This window comes from Lissotriton vulgaris, chromosome 5, assembly GCF_964263255.1.
Source record: "Lissotriton vulgaris chromosome 5, aLisVul1.2, whole genome shotgun sequence".
NCBI classification, from domain to species: Eukaryota; Metazoa; Chordata; class Amphibia; order Caudata; family Salamandridae; genus Lissotriton; species Lissotriton vulgaris.
In genome coordinates, this window is record NC_141693.1 from 1,490,686,589 (window position 1) to 1,490,708,662 (window position 22,074).

Consider the following 22,074-nt stretch of genomic DNA (forward strand, 5'->3'; position numbering starts at 1 on the left):
CTTTTTTGTACCTTTCTGCCCTCTGTTCCACTCGTTTTCCCCTCGTTTTTGTGCCCCTTTTGCCCTCTGTTCCACTTGTTTTTTGTGTGCCCTTCTGCTCTCTGTGCCCTTCTGCCCTCTGTGCCTGCGCCAACATTCACAGCTCTTGTGTGCTGTGAGGACGCATGGGGGATTAATTTTTCACTGACATGCACTCGAGTCCTGCGGATCCCCTGGGAATGTCTCACGGACCCCTGGGGGTCCGCGGACCACAGTTTGGGAAACACTGCTCTACACCTTGCCCATTAACTGTAGGTCTCCGTATCAGACGTTTTGGCACCTTTTCTATTTTTCCTTCTTGTACTCTTGCACAAAAAAGTTAAACACAGTATTAGCAGAGTTAAATAATTCTAACTCTCCAGCAAAAGAGTCAAGAGACTATCTACACAGCATATTTGCTGCATGGCAACAGGTTTGCAGTGGCCGAGGTATAGTACAAGTTTAACCTATGCCACAATAGGCTTCATTCAGCTCATAATTCTCAATATCTGTAGCTGAAAAATGATTATAACGCAACCTATATCCCACAGGTCCTTCATTCTCCCCCCACAGAACTTGTTCCTGAAACGCAGGCCAATAGACCCAAATGACGACAACCAAATCAGCTTTTCTATTTTTTTTATTGGTTTACTTTTTAAACTGGGACCAACAATAGAACAGATATACATAAAAGGAAAATAAAACCAGAAAAGGATAAAACTGAAGTCAAATCTTTGCAAAACAAAGCAAATTTGCGGACAAGAGTAAACAAATATTGTAGCTGTCATGGTCAACTGAATGGATATTTTTGCGCATAGGCCCTCCAGGCTCTATCTGCTTCTGTTTCCTCAATTTTCCGGACTAAATAAAAAGAAAAAAATCCAACAGTATTACAGCCAAGCAAATCCAGATGGTGAAAAAAAGATAGCATGGACAATAATCAATTAAACCCATGTAAGTGTCAACAGTGCAACATAAAAAAACATAGCTAATGTTAATCACCAAAAGCAGCACCTTTCTTCCCTGCCAACTGCACGACTGACAAACATTTCAATCTAAAAGTTAGCACAAAAAAGTACCTCAAAGCTCTTCTCGTGACATTCCAGTTACTAAAATTCCAGCACCAAGTATTAACTTCTACATGCTCTACAAATCCCAATCTACCCTATTCAACCCAAGCCCGAAGCACATATCTAGTCTCCCACATTATTGTTTATATTTTTACACATACACACATTAATGATAACTTACACCAGCCATAAATTGCAGAAAGATGTTCTATGGCCTTATGATTCACAGCTTTTCTGAGTTTAATTAACTCTCACCTTTCTTTGGTGGGGATTGAATCCGAGAGGAAAGCACCCTTTGCCTGCTGTTGTCGTCTGTTGGTACTTGCTGTGCGTACGATTCCTCTTCTTCAGAAAACTGATCTGAAAATTGATCTGAAAACACAGGAAATAGAGCATTTTGATGTTGATATTTTATGAAAGTGAATACCACTGTGGAATGATGTGCTTTTTACTCCCTACCCACAAACATCTATTATCTATGGCATTTCTGCTGCAGGGAGTGTTCTGCATAGGATGATGATGAAACGACTCGGTTCTGACTCCAAGAGTAACAGAATGTCAAAGCTGTCCTTTTACTCTGGACTCAGAATTCACCGTTGTTAGGTACTAAGGAATTTACTTAGCAATGAAGCTGTCAAAGTTCACATTCTGAGCTATGGACCAGATAGGAAGGCATTAGTGCAGTCGTAAAGACAGAAAACTGGCTCCTTTGTCAACAAGCTCACCATTACAATAAGGATTCAGCCAGCTAGGTAGAATCGTCAATGGTTAGGTAGGGCTGTCTGGAAACAGCCTGACATCCAGTCACTGCTTCTGTCCTTCCTGTAGTATCTTATAAGTTAGCACTAACATGTTTACTACACTCAGAATTCTCCAAAATAGTATATATATGCATATTAGATTCTGAACTGCAGAGCATAAGAACAAACAGCAAAGCAACTTCTGACCTGCTATGGGAGCGCATCGAGGAGACCCTGCCAAAAGGTCTACATCAACCCACCATTCGCAATACGATGTAAACTCTGCTTTAAAATTGCCAGAGATATGTACAGCAGAAGATGACAGCACAGGTTTGAAATAGCACCTGTTATAAGCTCATCAATAACCACAGCAAATGGACCATTGGAGCACTCATAACTTTAAGCTAAATTTCATCCCAAGTATTCATATGTTAATAATATAATTAATTTGTATAGCAGCTATATTCTGGGAACTAGTAGTTAAAAATAAGAGGATATCACAAAGGGGTGTAGACAAAGCTAGGATGTTTTAGAGCTTGGCTAAATTGACAATTGTGACTCAGTCCTATATTCAAAGGCAAACCTTTTCCAAAATTATATTATATGGATAAAATACCATAACCTTCATGATTTCATGTCTAAATGTCTTTCATAAAAAGTATCCATATCAATTGGTATTTGTTTATCTGAAGTCTCTGTGCCTAATGTATACCTACAAAGTTGTCAATTCTATAGGTTTTTTAGGTCAATTCTCCATGTTTGTATTATGTAATCAATTATCAAAGTTAATTATATCTCCTATGCGGTGTTGGTCTTCCTACCTCGGTATATGTTGTTTCTCATGTGTTCGAACATAGGAGCTCCCTTCCTTTAATGCTGCATTTTTTTGATGAACCATCTTGCTTGCCGCAGAGCTTTTAAGACCTGACTGTTTGATGAAGTACATTAGTGCCCTTAGCTCAGTGCTAAGCTATGTTATACAGACATGACACCCTTTTGAGAAATTCCATTTACTCTAAAAATGTTCATACAAAGACCATAAGGAGTCTGCAAATGAAAAAAGGTACATTCCATCCCCCGCATCCAAATGTCAGTTACCTATAATTCAAGTTGCCATATCTGAATTATCTCTCTCAGGACTAAACCTCCCCCCTCCCCCCTTCATTTTTAAAATGTCTTTACATATCATATTTAACAGTCCAATTCATATTTTTCAGCCATGATTCCAGATAGCTAGCTTATTTCGCCTCAATAAACACAAAAGCTTCACCATCAAATAGTCAAGCATAATGGTGTTATCTCTTTACATTTCGTATATGGCAGATCTGCATGGTATTATATGTTCTGAATTTGTAATTCATTTAGTTGAATTGCCCTGCTGTGTGTTGAGTATATATGCTGCTGTGTGTTGAGTGTATGTATATATACATATATATATATATATTTTTTCACTAAAAACAAAGGTTCAAGTGACATTATAGTGAAGTGTCAAGATACGGTAAAAAACTTTTCTCTATTAAACCAAAAACATATTTATATCTATATATCAATGGGAAAAAAAACATTAAAAATAAAGGTTGAAGTGACATTATAGTAAGGAACGATATCTTACTTTATATTTTAAAACAATCTTATATATTCAGTTAAAAACACAAATGTTAAATAGATGTAAAATTTAAATGAACGCCTCACTTAAAATATAACGTTTTAAACTGACAAAACCACTGAAATTCTAAAGTTACTGTTATCGCACACCCTAAAGTAACTATCACTTGGGCCCTCACCATGCACATTGTTGCTATCAATTATGTAATTTCAGATGCCATTAGTGTTGTTATCAAGGCAGTCATTAAACAGGTCATGAGTGATGTCATATGTGAGGGTACAAGCAGTGCATGGCGAGGGGCGAGTTGTAGTTATTTTAGGACACAAGTTATATTTAGTTGAGATAACTGTAAATGGTGAATTTCCGTGGTTTTGTTGGTTTAAAACATTATGTTTAAAGTAACATTTTTACCCAATTAGAACGTCCATTTAACATTTGGTTTTATCAGTGAATTTCTAAGGTTTAAAAAAAATGTAAAGTAAGAAATTAATAAAATTCTCAACTACAGCATCACTTTAGCATTTTTTTTAAGTGAATTTCTTAGTTTTTTATGTTTCAAACTTTTTATTGGATTTTACAAAAAGAAAACTGTGAAGTAAAACAGACATGTAACATTGGGGAGAGATCGATGCAGGAATCGGATGCGGTCTGCTAGAGAAGGTTACATCGGGCACAACTTATTATTTCCTGTAGCAGGCACCCTTGACTTCTTCCCTGCACTGTTCACATGTTTGTGAGTTACCCACCTCCTTCCCATCCTCTGCGCTCCCCAACTGCAGAAGATTATAAGCACCCAGTGTGTCCACCACAATGTATCTAAACATAGCATACTCTCTCTGGTCCTCCTGTTTCTCCCCCAGTCCCTTCTCAGTGCTTGTCAACTGTGTCATAGATTAGGTCGGGAACTTTGTGTTTGTCAGTTAAAAAAACCCAATAACCCTCCAGCATGGGGGGAGGGCAAGGTAGAGTCCCCCGCTTAGGTGTTGTACCAGTGGTTGCCATTTGGCTTCAAAGGCCAGGTGGGACTTCTGAATGTTGCTGGTTAAGTACTCCATGGCTAAAATGGTCTATTGTGTCTGGTACCACCATATGTACGGTGGGAAATGTGATTTTTTTTTTTTAGGTCTCGCCCGAGCCAGCGCATGCGCTGTCTGGCGAGACATTTAGTAGCTGGCTTTTAAAAGTGCTACTTTTGCAGGCCACCAGCTTGCTGTCACGCGCACAAGCGCGTGCGACGTGTACAGCTGCCATCTGACTTTCACACCGCGCGGCCGTGTCAGTCTGCTTCTCCCCCTCAACCACCACATATAGTGTCTCGCGGCCACTCGCGCACGGCCAATGCTAGTTTTTAAATTGCAGCGCAAGTTTGTTCTTAATCGTCTACTGCTGGTTTCCTTTGACTTGGCTCGCGGTGCCACCTCCCACCCACCGTTGCGTGGTCGCCCTGGCTCTGGTGCACTTTTGCTTGTTTTTTTTGGAACAGTGAAGAACAGTTTTGCATCGCATCCTTAAAGAGATGGTGGGAATTCTTAACGTGAAATATTAAACATGTTGCTTTGTTTCCAAACCAAGGGATAGTTTTACTGAGTTATTTATGTGCGTTGTATTTTCCGCATGGCCTGGTAACTTGCACTGATGTGTTTGGCCACCTCTTCGGATGAGCTCATCTTTGCCTTCAAGGCTTGTTCAATCATCTGTGGGTTAAAGAGAATACGCTTCCTGTTTGACCATTGACAACGCATTGACCCAGCCGAGTTAAGAACTGCTTCTGAACCCTCTGTGTGAGCCGCATGTCGACACTTCAAGACCCTGCTGTGACGGCTCAGCCTTTCACCGCTCTGAGCGTGATAAAATAAGAAGAAATGTTGAATTTAGAATTGTATTTTAATACAAACAATTTATATGCTAAGTCTGAGCACGCTTAGGTAGTTAGGTAGATATAATTATAAGCTGCAACCCGTGCCCTGCACATCAAACCACGTCATGAAGACGAGATATTAGTGTTGACTCGAGCAGTGTAAGACGATTCCTCTCTGTATCAGTGCAAAGCACTTTTGCAGAGACTGCCGGACTTGTTACTCATTATCTGCAGTGAATCCTATTTCTCAAGTAACGCCTTTTTGAATGTAAGGTTTTATCTAAGAATACCGGATTTGCTTCTTGACTTTGGTTTGTTTTGTTGTGTTGAGACTCTGCATCCTATACACCTGTTTTTGCTCTCAAAATCGCTAAAAAGGATTTATATAAAATGTAGATTTTTCATATATAGTGTGAAATATGTTTACTACTTACGGAATGTAAAACCTGGTTTACATTTCTTATGTTTAATGTGTACCTGTAACATACCAGTTTATGGCTAACACAGTTAGGCTGAAGTGCTTTGTTTTTGTACTTCGTATGAATTTTGAACATGAAAAACAAGAGCAACTAGTATTCGTTTAATGAGTTTGGAGATTTTACCTTGTTGTGTGATGTGGAGTTCACAAGTACCCAGTTTAATGCCATTTTAGCAGTAGATGCTTAAACGATCCTATTGTTAAAATTAAACTCATTCAGCTGTGTGGGGTTTGATAATTCTCTCGGTTTAAGATAGGAGAGGTTGGTACCCATAGAGACACTATTGGCGCCTATTATATTTTAATGGTTAAAATGGTACCTTAGACTTGTGCATGTTCATGAATAGTCTCAATACTGTGACCGGGTGGGAATTATTTCTGTTTAAGGCGAACTTTGTTATGTTTTGCATGCTGGTTTGGTCCTTGAATAGGGCAATAAATACTTGTTCTATGAAGAATCGGATGCATGCGATATTGCTTTGCATGCAGGGGAATGGGCATTTGTTGGACGAGCTGTAGGTTTGGATTTGTGTGGATATCCATTGCATTGCTTAGATTGAAAGATACTTATTTCTGTTTTGAGCTCTCTTTACCGAGATGGCTGTAGTGTCCACTTTCGGTCATTTGTTTTTTGCTGTATTTTTCTGTCTTACTCTTGCACAATAATGCTGGCTGTGTTTAACTGGAGTGATGTGTGGCAGTTAGAGGATTTCTGCTCTTCAGTTGATAAATCTGCCTCCAGTCTTATCAAAAAGGTTTCCTTTTGTGTTTTAAAATGAAGATATTAATCTGTGCTTAAGACTTGGTTTTGTTTTATCCTTTAGAATTTAGCCTCACTTGCTCTTGTTTTGTACTTCCTACTGTTTAAAATGAAGACACTATAGGCAGTGTTATACATATATAAAAGTATGACTCTTCATTTGTTTTCTGGTCTACACCAACATAATCTATTAACAAAATTAACAAGCATTGGCATAGCCAATAGGTCTCGCCTTTGGGACCTTATAAGTACTTAGTTATGCAGCACAAAATCCTTGGTGCAACAACATCAACTGTTGCATGGCTAAACACTTATAAGGTCCCAAAGGCGAGACCTATTGGCTATGCCAATGCTTGTTTACAATTTTGGGACATGTTTAGTACTGTGGTTCCGAGGCACTGGAGGTACTTTAGCTATTTGCTCTTGGTTATTCGTGCCAGGTTGAGGGGCTTAATGTCCCAGAGCAGCACCTCTGGTGTTGTCGCTATTGGAAAAGTTAGGACCTTTTAAAGTAATTTGGCCTCCTACTCCCAGAATGGCCAGCTCACTGGGTACATCCACCACATATGAAGTGCACTACGCACTGCTGCGTATCCTTATTGTGAGAACTTGGCCTGGCATATGCTGTCCACTATTCTAATAGGCACCTTGCACCAGTACAAACGACCCTTATTGACTGTAGGTTTAAAGACAACCTAAATAGAAAGCTATCCTAGTGGTAGCTGTGGAGAGCAGCCATCAGGCTAAGTCTTGAAGGAATGTAAAGCAGCTTGTTTTACCAGTCTATAATCTCATGAATGGCCAAATGAAAGGAGAACCACACTAGGTATATATATAAAATATATATATTTATTCTAAACACATCCCTTGAGTCTCTTTATGAGGCTAGAGGCAAAAGTATATTCAGCAAACTTATTTAGCACACAGTAAATTAGCACAATATACGCTGAGCCCTAGAGGCATACCAAACCATATATTAAGAAAGTGGCATAGGAAACCACGACTGATATAGATACAAGGTCTAGAGTCTTTAGAACCGCTGGGGCCATCAGAAACCACCCAAGGTAGTGACACAGGGGACCCAAGGAGGACGCGTGCAATGTCTAAACACAGCCGCAAATCACCATTAACTTCCAAGGGGAATGTCGCGCTTGAAATTTTAAAGATTAAGGACACTTGGAAGAGGACTTGGAGCAAACCCCTTTAGAGCTAGGCAGTTCTAGTGTCCATACCCCTGGAATCACTGGAGTACTCGAGTTACCTCACCCAGGGAAGCCGGTGCATAGGTGTCTTTTGATGTCCGGTTTCATCGTCGTTTTCAATGGCGATCTGCTGCATAGTGCTGCTGGCGACCAAGTCGAAAGTGTCCGGGTGGCTCGGAGATCTAAAGAATCAGAAAGCAGAGGGGACAGAGTCTGGGTCACAAGCCAGTGACCAGGAAGGCGATGAGCAGATGCCCACCGATGTCGGGTGATTTCAGGTGAAGAAGGTGAAGCTTCACTCTTCAGCCTCGAGGACCAGGAGCTGGATTCGAGCTGTCCCACGAAGGATGTCGAGTGCTGCAGTGTCGGTATCCGGATTGGACCCAACAAGCTTTAGCAAAAGCAACCCACTCAGAAAGCAAAGATTGGCTTCGATGCAGACCAGTCAGGTCTGAGGGACTCTCCACTCGGTGGGGAGTCAGGCGCCGTCTGGCGCAACCAGGAAAGCCCAAGAAACAGAAGTTACCTTTGTGGGGGACCCACCAGTCGACGGACCAGGGATCGCGAAGGAGCCTGAAGCGGAAATGCTAGAAGCGGGCCCACAGAACACTTGTGGAGTGTAGGCCCACAATCTTCAGTGCAAATGGTGCTCGGGCTTGGACTACAAGTAGACCAATGAACAACTTCGGGAAAGCTGGGGAAGTCGGAACACTTGCAAATGTGCACGGTGTCCAGGAATTCCGGTTCCACGTCACTTTTGAGGGCTGCGGGTCTCAGCTTTGCTGGGATCTCGTGTCGGCCTCTGAGAAGTCTGGAAGTTCCTGTCCTGAGTTACAAATCCGTCGGGAGCCTTGGAAATGCAGACCGGCAAGATGCATCTTTGGTGCCTATTTGAACAGGGGAGTCACTCCTTGACCCCAAGGGAGATTCATCCGTCTTCTAGTCGAGTAGAATGTCGAAGTTCCAGGATATATGTTGCAGAGTTTCGTCCAGGTGCAATCTGAAGTCCTAAGGACTGGGTTCCCATACTTATACTAAGTTAGGGAGTTAGACATACTCTGGGGACCCACCTATGGGAGGGTCAAGGAAGAGGGGTGGTTACACCCATTCCCTTTGTCCAGTTTCACGCCAGAGCAGGAGCTGAGTGCCGCTGCAACCGGTTTGAACTGGGGTATGCACAGGGACACCAAGTGTGTCCCCAACACTGTCTGAAAAGCATTCTATGAATGCACCCACCCAGCCCCAAAACACTAAAACCCGTCTGGGCTCCCTGCCTTCCATTACAAGACACAATGGTACCCTTACAGGATGACAAAACAGAAGTTTAAAGGGGGAAAACACTACTTCCTTCTGTGGTACTTCCCTGTAGGCAGACACAGGCATGGCAGTAAGACATCCCATCTCCTTTTCAGTTTTTCAGGGAGTCTACCAATCATACTTTTCATGGTACAGTTGAATCTCTCAACAAGGACATTTGTATGTGGGTGATATAGGGTAGTGAACTTGTAAGTCGCTCCACATTCTTCCATTGTGTTTCGGGTAACCAGACATCAAGTTTGTGCGTCTGTCTGACACCACCTCCTTTGGAAAACTCACTCTGGTAAAGATACCAATGAGGGTCCTTGCTAGTGCAGGAGCAGTAGTAGTCCTTAGGGGAATTGCTTCAGGATACCTGGTAGCATGAGCCACTACTTTTGATCACCACCTTTACTTGGGGTAGGGGAGGCTTAGCAACCCCTTTTTTACTTTTGCTCACCCTCACCAGTGGTAGTTTTGGTCACCCTTGTCATGACCCAGTGGTTTGCCTTCTTCCCAAACTCTGGAGGAGAAAGTGGGCCTAAGTCCACCAGGTAGTGATTGAATTTCTCTTGATAACAATTACTTAACAGATACTGTTTAATCACGACATTATAAAGCCCTTCATATTCAAGCACATTGTTACCTTCCTTTTTTTAATTTCAAATCGTTTTTATTTGAAAAAGAAATAAAATGGAAGACAAGACAATACAATACAATAAAATACAATAAGATACAATGTATACAATAATAAATACAATAATAAATACATTAATAATAATAAGACAAAAAGAATAATAAAGCATGTGATTACAATGAGTCATAACATAAGTTGCGATGAGTTGTATACATATTCAAACAAAATTACAGCTATACTTAAACCTAAATTCCAGACATACTTAATTCTAAATTGTAACGAAATCATACGCAACACAAATCTACAAAAGCGGCACAGCTAATGCATGAACAGTTGCATATACCATGCACTTATCTGTCTAGGGACCTGTATCCATAGCGTCTATAGACGACTCACAATTCAGATTATCTGTGGGAGAAATTACTTGAGATTGGAGCTTGTTTGCGGTAGTCCTGATGTGTGATCTAAGCTCTGCACAGCTACACCATTATAGGAGGCGTACCTAGTGTTTACTGAAACATCTACAAAATCTACCCAGGTCTGACTCTGGGTTTTTTGAGTCTCCCTGAACCTGATCCTGTTTTCTTCAGTGGAAAGTCCAAGCCCTCAGAGTGTCCTTCATGAGGTCATAAGACTCAACATCTGCCTCATTCAGTGTCAATAGCTCCCTAAGAAGAGAGCCCCAATACTTCTTGTTCAGCGGTCTCATTTTATAGGCCGTCTCAAAGGCTGTAAACCATTTTGCGATATCATCACCCTCTGAACATTTTGGGTCAATTTGGGACAATACCTTTGGGATTTTGAGGGTCAAAACCTTATTCCCTATTTATATTTTTGCTGCCACTAGAGTTAGGTCCTAGGCCCCTGTCAATCCTTTTGTTTTCTAGACCAGGAATGTTGCTTCTAATGCTATCCTCCTGGCTAGCTTCTGAAGATCTGCATCTTCAGGGTCTCTCTCTTCTGCGGCACTATTAGGAGTGCTCCCAGTGGAGTTGCTATCCGAGGGGGCAGAGCTGATGTCATTGACAACCTTATCCACCTCCTGGTCTTTCTAATCTTCTCCAGCTGGGGAACATTTACTTGCCAAGGCCTTGTCGTTTCCTGGAAGCAACTGCTGCAGATGAGCTTTTCTGGGTTAGGTCCCATGGCAAGTTTCTAAGCCTTACACAGCTCCTTAAGTTGGGGAACCCGAAGGGGCTGATAGAAGCCTGGTTGAGTTCCTTGGGGGTCCCTTCTACAGATATGTTTTTTAAAGTAGTTGGGACATTTTTAAGAACCTAAAAATGCTAAGTACGACTAAAGGTTTAACTTACTTTACTACTTTTTACATTCTAAACAGTTTGGCATAGGACTTAAACAAGGCCCTAACATCTATTTAAAAAATGTATCAAAAAAATATTTTTAGCTAGAGACAATTTTGGATTCCTCAGTGGAATCACTTAACAACACTTAACAACCAAGTGGTGCAGCAAATGTCAAGATTTGTATCCTACTGCTGCACCATCAATGTAGGAAGCTGGCTCTTTATGTGATATAGCAAAAATCTGATACACTGTGTGAAAAGTCCAGTGGTTCCTGTATGAGTGGACACAGGCTTAATATGCAATCCCAAAGTGTTCTGTTAGGGGGTAGTGTGGTCGAGCAGTTTCAGGCCTAACACAGAGGGGTGCAAGACATTTACAAATACACACAATGATGAATAAATGATACAAACCACTCAAGAAGGAGATCCATACCAATTTATTAAAATAACAAGTAATTTAATATATATTTAGGCATCAGAGAAAAATCGTTCAAGTACGTAAGTTTTTAAAATATAAATACTTTTCACTTAAAAAAGTGGATGCAGTGCAATTTTGGAGTTCTGCAATGTTATCTTATGGAAGCAAGAACAAGTTCTGCAAACAGATATAGTACAGTGAATTACAAGACCAATCTAAAAGAGCAGCACAAGGGTGGCTGTGTGCAAAACAGCTTTGGAAGCCCAATGTATTTCAATGGAGATCGGTCACTGCAGAAAGAGGCTGCAGGCTCCGGCCAGGAAGCCAGTCGGGATGAACCAAAACGGGGTTTCAAGACTTGCGATACCCGGGATGAAGGGACACCTAGGGTCCTCTTCTCCACAGCCGGATGCAGAGGTGTCTTTAGGCATCGGGTAGTTGCAGTCACGAGGGCCTGAGTGCAGAGGCTGCCAGCGACATCGGGGAGCCCATGAGAGGTGAAAACACAGTGACTCGAGCTCTGGAGGACCTTATTGACATTGGTGGTCACTTCAATTTGGGCCGGAGTCTACGGATTCAGTGGTGGTTTCAGGTGTCAGGTTTCGGCAGTTCCAGCGGCCTCAGAGTCTTCTCTTTTGGAGTTTCTTCACAACAGGTCCGTTGTTCATGGGAGGCCTTTTTTTTTTTTAAGGCAGTCAGTCCTCCCAGGTTTCCGGAGTCAACAGTAGAATGATGAGCAGACTTTGGTGCAGTTTTCGACGAGAGATGCAGACAGACCAGCAGGGGCGGTAACAGGTCAGCTGCTTCTCCTCTCTGCTTTTGCGGCTCTTCTGTGTCCTCTCTCTTCTTCGGTCGTCAGGATCTACTTTGCTGGTACCAGGGACTAACCAAATTACTGAATTTAGGGGTGTTACAGGAGTGTAGGGTAGAAGCCAGTGGGCTACAGACCCTTGGGGTCACTACGCTCCCTATATGAACACTTCCAGTGAGGAAGTGGGCTTGACCCTGTCCTAGAATTCCTACGTATGCCATCACAAAGATGGCTCCTTCTGAAAAATCATGTCCACCTCACATTAGCCCACCTTAGCTGGGGTACTAGGCTGAAGGTGGCAAGCCTACCTGACTATTTCCACCATAACTATTGCAAATAATATGTGTTTCACTATAACTATTGCAAATAATATGTGTGACGGGGCACCCTTATCTGGTACCCCTTTGTACAGGCAAGTGCCCCAGGATCCTGTGCCAAGTGCTTATTTTTGGCCTGTGGGTGCATACTTCATTGAGTCACCCATTTCAGGAACTCCAGTCCCACACCCACCTTCTCAAGCCACCCCCAGAAGGGAAGGACATCTCAGCATGTTGAATGCCTTGTCTATGTCCAGTAAGGCAACCATAAGCTTAGGGTTGATATAGCCTATAGTCTCTACCAGTTACTGGCCTGCTTCATTTCTCTCAATTTGTATCTAAATTGTACATTTCATCTCAAGTCTCCACTTATTCATTTTACTTTGATTTCAAGTTTCTTGTTTCAAATGATATTTCGGTCCTTTTTCACCATAACTAAAGACTAATGTTCAATAACCATCAGCCACTTTAGATTACATACTGTAGAAAAGTGCCCTTTTTGACATGGCCACTCTCACTTTTTGCATGGTATTCGATGCAATTTTGATAGAAGTGCACTGGCTTCCAGCTATCCAGGTCCCCAGTAACATCTCTTTCTCTAAAACTATGCCTTTAGCACTCCTGTAAGTTCCAAACAAATGGTACCACAGGTATCTAGGGCATAGATACTAAAGGAGATCCCCAAGGGCAGCAGCATGCATTATGCCACCGCAAGGGACCCCTCAGCACACTCATGCAAACTGCCATTGCAGGGTGGGTGACATGGTTAAGAGATTGATGAAGACACAACATGGAGTATAGGTAAGTCTCCACTACAGCAAGCCTTACAGCCCTATGGCAGGGTGCACCAATCTAAAAGTGTCGACATATCTTAGTGAGCATATATGCCCCTGTGACGTCGAAGTCGATTCTTATATATTACAAGTGAACAGGGAAGCCTGTTTAAGTACATGTGCTGGACACTGATAATTAACTACAAGTTCCCCAGCTACGTGATGGCTGCACTGAAACCAGAGAGGTTTGGCATCAACCCACACTGATTCCAGTGAATAATTTATTAATGCATGCACCCAGAGGGCACCTTAGAGGTGTCCCCTGAAAATCAACTGACTACTAGTATAGTGGCTGACTGGTGCAGATCAGCCTGCTACCACAGACAGGTTTCTAACCTCCTGCAGGTGAAAGCCCAGAAGACAGAAACCATGTCTGCTCCGGCCAGAGGTGTTGTCACCTCCTCCAAGTAGGATGGCTAAGTGAACAGCATATCAAATTAGGAGGCTTCAAATGCCTCTGCCACCTTTGATATGCGACTGAGGCTTCCTCCAGACAGGGGAAGTGCCACCCCCTGCCCTGCGTCCATTTGGCACCAGGGCAAGAGAGAAAATTAGCTAGTCAGGAGGTGAGTTCCATATCAGGCTAGTTCCATCCACAAGGTGGGCCCCCTGATGTGAACACAACATTTAGAATTCCACCATCTTAGTTTTGGTGGAATTAGGCTCACTGGGTCAGGGTTATGCCCACTTCCCACAGGCAGTGGTCATATAGAGGGTGTAGTCACCCTAAAGGTAAGTAGTCCATTGGCTACTACGTGTCACTCCCCTTAATGCCCCTAAATTGAGTATTTAGGAGGCACCCCTGATGCCAGGAACTTTGATTCGACAGATCCAGAAGAAGAGGACAAAGAAGAGCTACAAGAAACCGAGGACGGAAGACTGTTGTAGACTTTTGGCACCAAACCCTGCCTGCTGCACCAGTCGCGACAATCGTGACCAATTGACACGTCCTGCAGCTGAGCAACTACCAAGAACCCAGCAGATTGCCAACCCTTCACAAATTGCTAAAAAATCTCCCTTGGAGTAGAGGAGCACTGGTCCTGTAGTCCGTAGGCACAGAAGAAGCAAAGTCTGGTTTTGCTCTGTTGCAGCTCCCAGGCCAGCACGACGCAGCAGCTACCCAGGAGGAGGTACCTGTACTCCTGAAGGACAGATCTGTCCCCTTTCCGAGTGAGAGGACGCCAGGACCATTGTGACCCAAGCCCGCCTTTGGGAGCTCACAGACTTGTCACCAAGTCCCCCTCTGCAGCCCATTTCCACAAATGCAGCGTGTAAAGAAACCAACCCGACCAGCACCTCTGCACCCAGACTCCCAAGAGCAGGTAACGAGAAACTGCTGGTGGTACATTGGACCTTGGCCCCCTACAGCCCCAAGTCCTGAAGGAGACCCCCAGAAACTGATCGTAAATAACTATCTGCACCATATGCCTTTTTCCCATAGTAAAGCATTACTGAGTAAAGACCCATTTAGGCGAACATTTTACTTAACCTGTAAAAATAGATATTTTAAAAAGTACTTAATTGATAACGTTCTTGGTATCAAAATATATATAAAAATACGTTATATTTTTGTAAACTGGTCTCGGATTTATTCTTGAGTGCATGTCTTATTTATTTCCTCTGTGAGTACAACAAATTCTTAGCACTGCCCTCTGATAAGCCGAAACTGCTCGCCCACACTACTACAAATAAACATTTAGTCTTATCAGTCTTCCCTCTGTAACCTAATAACGGTTGCCTGGACTCGTTTTGCTCCACTATATAAAGAGCCAGCGTCCTAGACATACCTGTGCAACTACTTGGTATATTGTATCCAATACTCCACATATAAATATCATCTTTGTCAGTATCCGTTACATCATTTTATAATTCTACACTTAAGTGATCTGTAATTCAGGTATCCAGATCTCAATCTTACTTTTAAGTATTTATTTCTTAAGTTATTATTAAAGCCCTAATAGGAAAGAATTACATGTCTATACATTTTTGTTAAATTAAAAAGGTCTTGGCCAACGCCCAACTACTGAGTGAAGCCTCAGTTGAATTCATAAAAGTAGACAAAACACAGGACTTTGAAGATACAAAAGCAACTTGGAGGTCGTCTGAAATTGTAAATAAAATCTTGGAGGAGCAAACAACCCTCAAAGCATGGGGGATTCAATCTGTCCTACATCACAATACAGGATATCCGTTCCCCCTGCTTGAGACCACGTGATGGACCAACCCTGAAAAGCTCCAAGACCACGTCAGTGCTTAGGGGAACCCAGGGACGATCACCACCAAAAACTCAGGCATTTAACATCCCAAAAGACCATAATGGCTTCTTATTTAGACAACCCAGATCACTTACGGACCTTCAGAACGATCAATACCTTGAGTTACCCACAATGACAAGGTAATCCAACGAGGGCGGGTCTGAACTTGGACATTCCGCTATTGAAACTATGCTCGTGGAATATAAATGGGCAAAATAACAAGGCTGTAGACACCGAAATTCCAATACGCAAAATCATTTGACATCATCCTATTACAGGAAACTTGGCTAGAGGAGTCTGTGCAAATAGAAGGCTACACTTGTTTTCATTCTCCAGCTATAAGGAAAAGTAAATACGGCCGGCCTGCGGGTGGTCTAGCTACCTACATCAAAATCACAAAAATCCACAGTGCTCAGGAACTAACTTCTCACTCTCCAGCTATAAACACTGTTAAGATCAAACTAAACCTCAGTGGGAAAAAAGAAAAGGCGCTGCTGACTAACATTTACATTAATCTAAAAAAGAAAAAACAGGAGTCGAAATCTTTAGTGGACTATCTGCATCAATTAATGACTATGCACACTTCCTCCAATTTAATTTTGCCTGGGGACTTTAACCAACGCATCCTAGGCTCTTCCACAAACAAAGGATACTCAAGCCCAGTCCTTCTATTGGAATATCCCAGCCCAATCGCTTAGTGGCGAGGGGAAAACTTCCAAGTTAGGGAAAGTACTGTTGAAAGATCTGGAGCATATTGGGCTGAGAGTTCTAAATGGAAGATTTGCTGATGATTCACCATCTGCCGCTTCATTCCACTCAGGCAACGTGACCTCCACAATAGACTATACGTTAGTGTCTCTCCCATTCTTCCATCATATACTAGGCTTCTGCCTAGGAGACAAAGGGGACAGTGACCATCGTCCCCAGGAGGTTTCCATTCTTGCCTCTCCAGACTTAACTCTTCTCAATCCAACAGGAACACATGCATGTCATACTATAAACCTCAAAAGAAATAAGTCTTCTGTCGCAAATACAAAGGAGGTACGTCTGGCAGCAAAGCTACAACTAAACAGCCTGAATTATCCCATGGGTAACCCAATAATTTTATGGGAAACTTTCACGGCTGCATTTGCAAATTTATACTCAACTACAGTACGTCATCTCCCGTCTTACGGCCCGACGGTCACAGGGAAGACTGCAAGCGTCCAGAAATCAGCCCTGAAACCCCACAAAAAAGCCATAAATAAACTATTAAGGCTGCTGAGAACATGCCCAGGGGGAAACGGTCCTTTCCAACAGCTTCGTAAGCACAAGGCTGATCTTAAAAAACTTAAGTGGGAAATCAAAAGATCCAATGAAGACGACTTTTGGGCTAAACTTCATCACAACACTAAAGGAAACAATAGTGCCCGATTCTGGTCCACATTAAATATATTCTTAAACCCTAACCATGGCGGCCTAACATCACACATAACAGACAATTCCTGGGAATCCTTCCTAAATATTCACTTCAACCAACAGGTGGTCGGGAGAAACATGCTCCAGGACGTCCAGGTGGCCCATCCGTTGCATACAGTAAAACCATATGAATACGTGGCAATTGAAATCAACACTGTTACGATCAGGGAACTAATTTCTAAAGGGAGGAAAGACGGAGCACCAGGGCCAAATGGAATTCCACCAGCCCTTTTTAAATATAATCCGGAATATTGGTCAGAATCTCTGACCCCCCTCTTCATCTCGGTCAGTCAGTCCGGGTGCCTTCCAGCCTCATGGAGGGGTTCTATCATTTCACCAATATACAAAGAAGGGGATAGAACCCTACCAAAAAATTACCGCCCGATTGCCTTACTGGACATTGAGGCGAAATACTCTGCGGGGCTCCTATTGATACAGCTACGCGAATGGTCAATCAAGTATAATATAATTACGCCCAGCCAAACAGGATTTTGCAGAGACGCCAGAACCACAACAAACCTCCTAGCAACATCACTACTTATTGACAAAGCAAAACGGACTAAACAAACTCTACACTTTTGCTTCGTTGATTCAAAGCGGCTTTTGACAACGTTAATCGAGCAAATCTTTGGAGGAAATTAGCTCTTTGGGGGATCCATGCATCTCTTTTAAATCTCCTGATTGAACTGCAATCTAACACGTGGGTTCAGGTGAAGCTCGGAAATGGTACCCACCTCTTGAGGCGTCTATCAACAACAAAAGGCCTCAAGCAGGGGTGCGTTCTAGAACCAACCCTTTTTAACTTATATACAGCCGACCTGCCACCAACTCTGGAAGCCTGCAATGCGCACTCCACTCGACTAGGGGGTCGAGACCTGTATAGCATATCCTATGCAGATGATGTTGTCCTGGTCAGCTACACCAAAGTAGGACTACAACGTCTCATCAACACACTGCATTGATATGCTGAGGAGAACCTTCTCGAAGTCAACATTGATAAAACTAAAATACTGTCAATAACCAGGAATAAAAAGTCCCACTCTTGGTTCCTTGGAACAAGGGCAATCGCAAACTGTTCCGAATATGAATATCTTGGCATCATAGTTGACAGAGGAGGCCGTTTTTTAAACCATCTTGAGGCCACCTAGAGGAAAGGCATGCTTATTGCGAAAACACTTAGACAACTCAAAACCAAACAGACCGGGCCTACATTTCTGCCATTGCTTCGTGTTGCTCAAGCTAAAATTCAGTCATCAATTACCTATGGCAACGAAGCACTAAGAGGCACAGACGTGAAATTGCTGGACACTATTATTTCAAAAGCATACAGAGTCTTCCTCAACTTACCATCCTACTCCTCGCAAGCCCAGATCCGATTAGAACTAGGACTAACAAAACAACTGCTGGCAAGGCGAGGATCGTATATTAAGTGTTGGTACAAAATAAAGAATTCACCCAAGAACACACTGAACCATCAACTTTGGCAAGATTTGTGTAACAGTTCTATCGTTCCGGCAAAAAAATACTTAGAGGAGTCACTTGCTATCACAGGATTAAAAGAACTATGGGAAACCTCACTACCGCATGTACAATTTAAGCATGCAGTAAATAAGGGCATAAAGAGACTTTCCTTTATAGAGGACAAAGCCACCTTTGTCCATAGGCGCCACGCCTGGATGATTCTGAGCACCTATAAATCATCTGGTTTATAGGCTTACTTTGGACTGGGGCATTGTAGGAAATCAAAAGAAGCCTTCCTAAAACACCGGCTAGGAATTCTACCAGCCATTCCCCATCTACAACCATGGCTGAGAAGGAACTGCGGGACAACATGGAGGTTATGTGGTGCAGGGAAAGAAGACATTGAACATTTGCTATGCTCCTGTACGAAGCTAAAAGAGGAAAGAGTATCTCTCTTAAAAAACACTTAACAAATACAGTATACGCACACGGAGACAACAGTCCTCGCATGTTTCGACCCAAGACTCCCGCTATTAAATGGGTTGTTTGAAATTTTTTTAAAATTAGTCGTACTTAAACAATCCAACATAGACGTTGGCGGTTTAGAAAAATAATGAATTATGGGCAATTCTCAAACTCTCATTTTTATAACTACTGCATTTTCTTAACAATCAAGATCTTTCTTTAAAAAAAAAAATATTGACCAAATGTGTATCAAAATGTATTTTTGTAATGGTTTTAATTAACCAGAAACAATAAACCTTTTCCTCATTACTGAGTGAAGCTGTAACACATGCCAAACAGGCTTCCTGCTGATCAGACAAGCTCAAGTACAAGGTGGGCATCAACTGATCACTACCATAACTAATCGCACTGCCAGTGTTAATTAAGCTTTTTTATTAGTTATCCAGTTTTTACCACTTCTAGGCATTGTAAATAACTGATGTTAACATTAAGCAATATAATGGTACTTAATTTGATCACATTTGGAAACATTAAGACTAAGTTGGCTTGGACAGAATTCAAACACATGAATACAAGATCACACAAGTCACCAGCGAGCGCTTAACTTGCTCAGCAACCTTTGTGGCTAAAGGAAGAAGTCCTAACAACTGAGTAGTCGAATGCTTGTTCACATCATCAGTTCATAAAGGCACGAAAGACAATGAAAGCAAGAAATACCAACCATCATCTATGCCACCATTGTCACCGTTTTGGTGGTTTTCTTCTTCATCATCACTCTCATCATCAGTCTCATCATCGTCATCAGCAGCATTTATAACAACAGGCGGATGTGTGGGGCTTGGGACCTTCCCATTTTCCACATTTATGACTCCACGGATCTGAGGAGAGGTGTTTGGCAGGGGAGACCTTTGGGACTTCATTGAGTCTTCCGCAGACTCTGGCCTGATCGTTACAGCTATAAAAGAAAAACACCACATATTAGAGCATCCACCAGCAGACAATTGTAGAAACTCACAGGTTTTCCAAGAAAGATTGTCTCTTCTCAATCACATCCTATGATTTTATCCCGTTTCTGGGCAAAAGCATTGCAGTGGCTATACTGCCCTATTTCGTTAAATCAATTGCTGAAGATCTTGCCAATGCAGGCTGCTGCAGGAAGACCAATGGATACAGCACTAAGCACTTATACCTCCCTATCCCACAAGGTTCAGACAGATAACAGTGGTAAGTCCCATCAACCTAGAGGATTACAGCTAAGGAACTGCAGTTAATATAGAGAGGCAGATCAAATTAATTTTACATCAAGAATAGAATAGAGAATCACAAACGTTTGTTTGGCGGTAAGAAGATCCCGTTCACATAGCGGCCGTTGGTGTGATTGTAAGCACAGTGCGCCCTCTGGCACCCCGAAATCTGTTTCTCCCAGAAGCATGGAATGTCACGGCGAGTCTTCTATAAAGAAAAAGAAAAAAAAGGTTACTTCACATCCACACTACTGAACAAAAGGGACCCTCAGAAATGCAAAGACAAAAATCAGGGACAGAGGAACATGAAAGAAAAAATAAATATCTTAGGGAGTGGAGAGGCAGTGTAAATTTTAGTTTCCAGAAATGTACACCACCTCATCATACACAAAGCAATTAAACAATGCCATATTTTCTTCTCAAAATGTAGCACACACTGCTCTAGTACAACTACTCACACACTGGCAGTCAGGAACCCCATTTGTTTAAATAAAGTAATTCTTATCAGTAAAACCCAGGAACACCAGACAGCCACTGCAAGGCTATTTGCAGTTGAATGTTTTGCTAGTAGATGCGGCACACTAGTGCTCCTTCAAGTGGAAGATGGACTTGGAAACCTTGAAGGACACACAGGATCAACTATCATTTGATTCCCCAGGATGTCCTCTTTAAAAATGTATGTGATCGCTAACTTTCCCTGGGGCAGGAGTACCTCAAATGGAATAAAATGCATTTCATTTGCCGTCTTGGTTTCTAAGGGTATTGTAGAGACCACCCCTCCCTCCAGCAGCCAGTAGCAGACAGGCAGAAGTACAGTTGTTTCATCACCTGAATGAGCTCTTCAGCACCGCTTGCCAAGTGGGAAGTCACTTTCCCTTTTGAGGGCAATTATCGGTCTGGTCTGCCTTCTATTGGAAATTGTGATGCAGCAAACTGGGTGCCTGGCAATGGTGTCTTTGGGCCAGTGCCTGCCCTGTCCGGATTGTTCAAAAGCCACAAATAGTTGAGATGTAGACCTCAGTCAAATTTCAAGAAGGAATAACTTCAAGAAGTACAATGATAGTGTATGGACGTGGTAGACCAGGACTGAGGCAACATTTGAAGCTGGCCGCGAAGCAGCTCAGGTCGGATAGGTAAATCAGGTTCGTCCTGGTTAAAAAATTTACTTTCTGACTTAGTCCGCTCAGTTCCAATCTATCACAGGGCTACACTTCTAAACTCCTGAAGACGTCCAGGGAGTCACTTTGAGACCTACAAGGGGCCAAGGCAGAAGCCAAAAGCAGCCACCAATGGTCAGCTGACAGTTGCACGAAAGGCCTCGTTTAGCTTGTAGTACCCCTGTTGCTTGAACAGGAGGTCACCCTTGGAGTTTTCTTCTTTGTAAAAAAAAAAAAAAAAAAAGAGCAGGCCCAGTCCTTTGAGGCCCCTTACTCGGGTCAGGAGTGTTCTGAAGTGGAAGCCTGGAGATGCCAGACTTATGCCTTGAACCAGCTAGTGGGTGGGAATGACTCTTGGGCCTGCCCTAACCAATGGGTCAATAGATCCCAAAGCCACCAATATCCCCTTGGGCATTTTCAATATGGCGAAAGTATTTACCACACTAAACGTGGCTGTAGAGGGATGGATGTGGGGGTGTACTCCTCAGAACGCACCATCACATCAGAAGTCCCACAAGGCTCCTCACTTAGCCCACTTTTATTCAATATATACGTGGCTCCTCTTATCTCCCTCATTTAGTCTTATGGGCTTGAGACAACATCTTACGCTGACAATACGCAGCTGATCCTGTCCTTTGATAAACACTCCACGGAAGCAGAAGACAACTTCAAATCCTGTCTTACGGA

General features: G+C 42.6%; 1 protein-coding gene across 2 annotated transcripts in view; it reads right to left on the reverse strand.

Annotated features, from left to right (window-relative positions):
* Positions 1-640: 640 nt before the first annotated feature.
* The window catches only part of LOC147712815 (zinc finger CCCH domain-containing protein 11A-like), a 206,189-nt gene continuing 184,755 nt past the window's right edge, over positions 641-22,074 (reverse strand). For both annotated transcript variants that reach the window (XM_086923485.1, XM_086923486.1), the window contains 4 exons: positions 20,315-20,438; positions 19,708-19,941; positions 1,344-1,460; positions 641-879 (listed from right to left, as the gene is read on the reverse strand). In XM_086923485.1, coding sequence (XP_086779611.1) covers positions 809-879; positions 1,344-1,460; positions 19,708-19,941; positions 20,315-20,438 — 546 coding nt within the window. In that variant the 3' untranslated portion in view covers positions 641-808. The remainder of the gene's footprint in view (positions 880-1,343; positions 1,461-19,707; positions 19,942-20,314; positions 20,439-22,074) is intronic.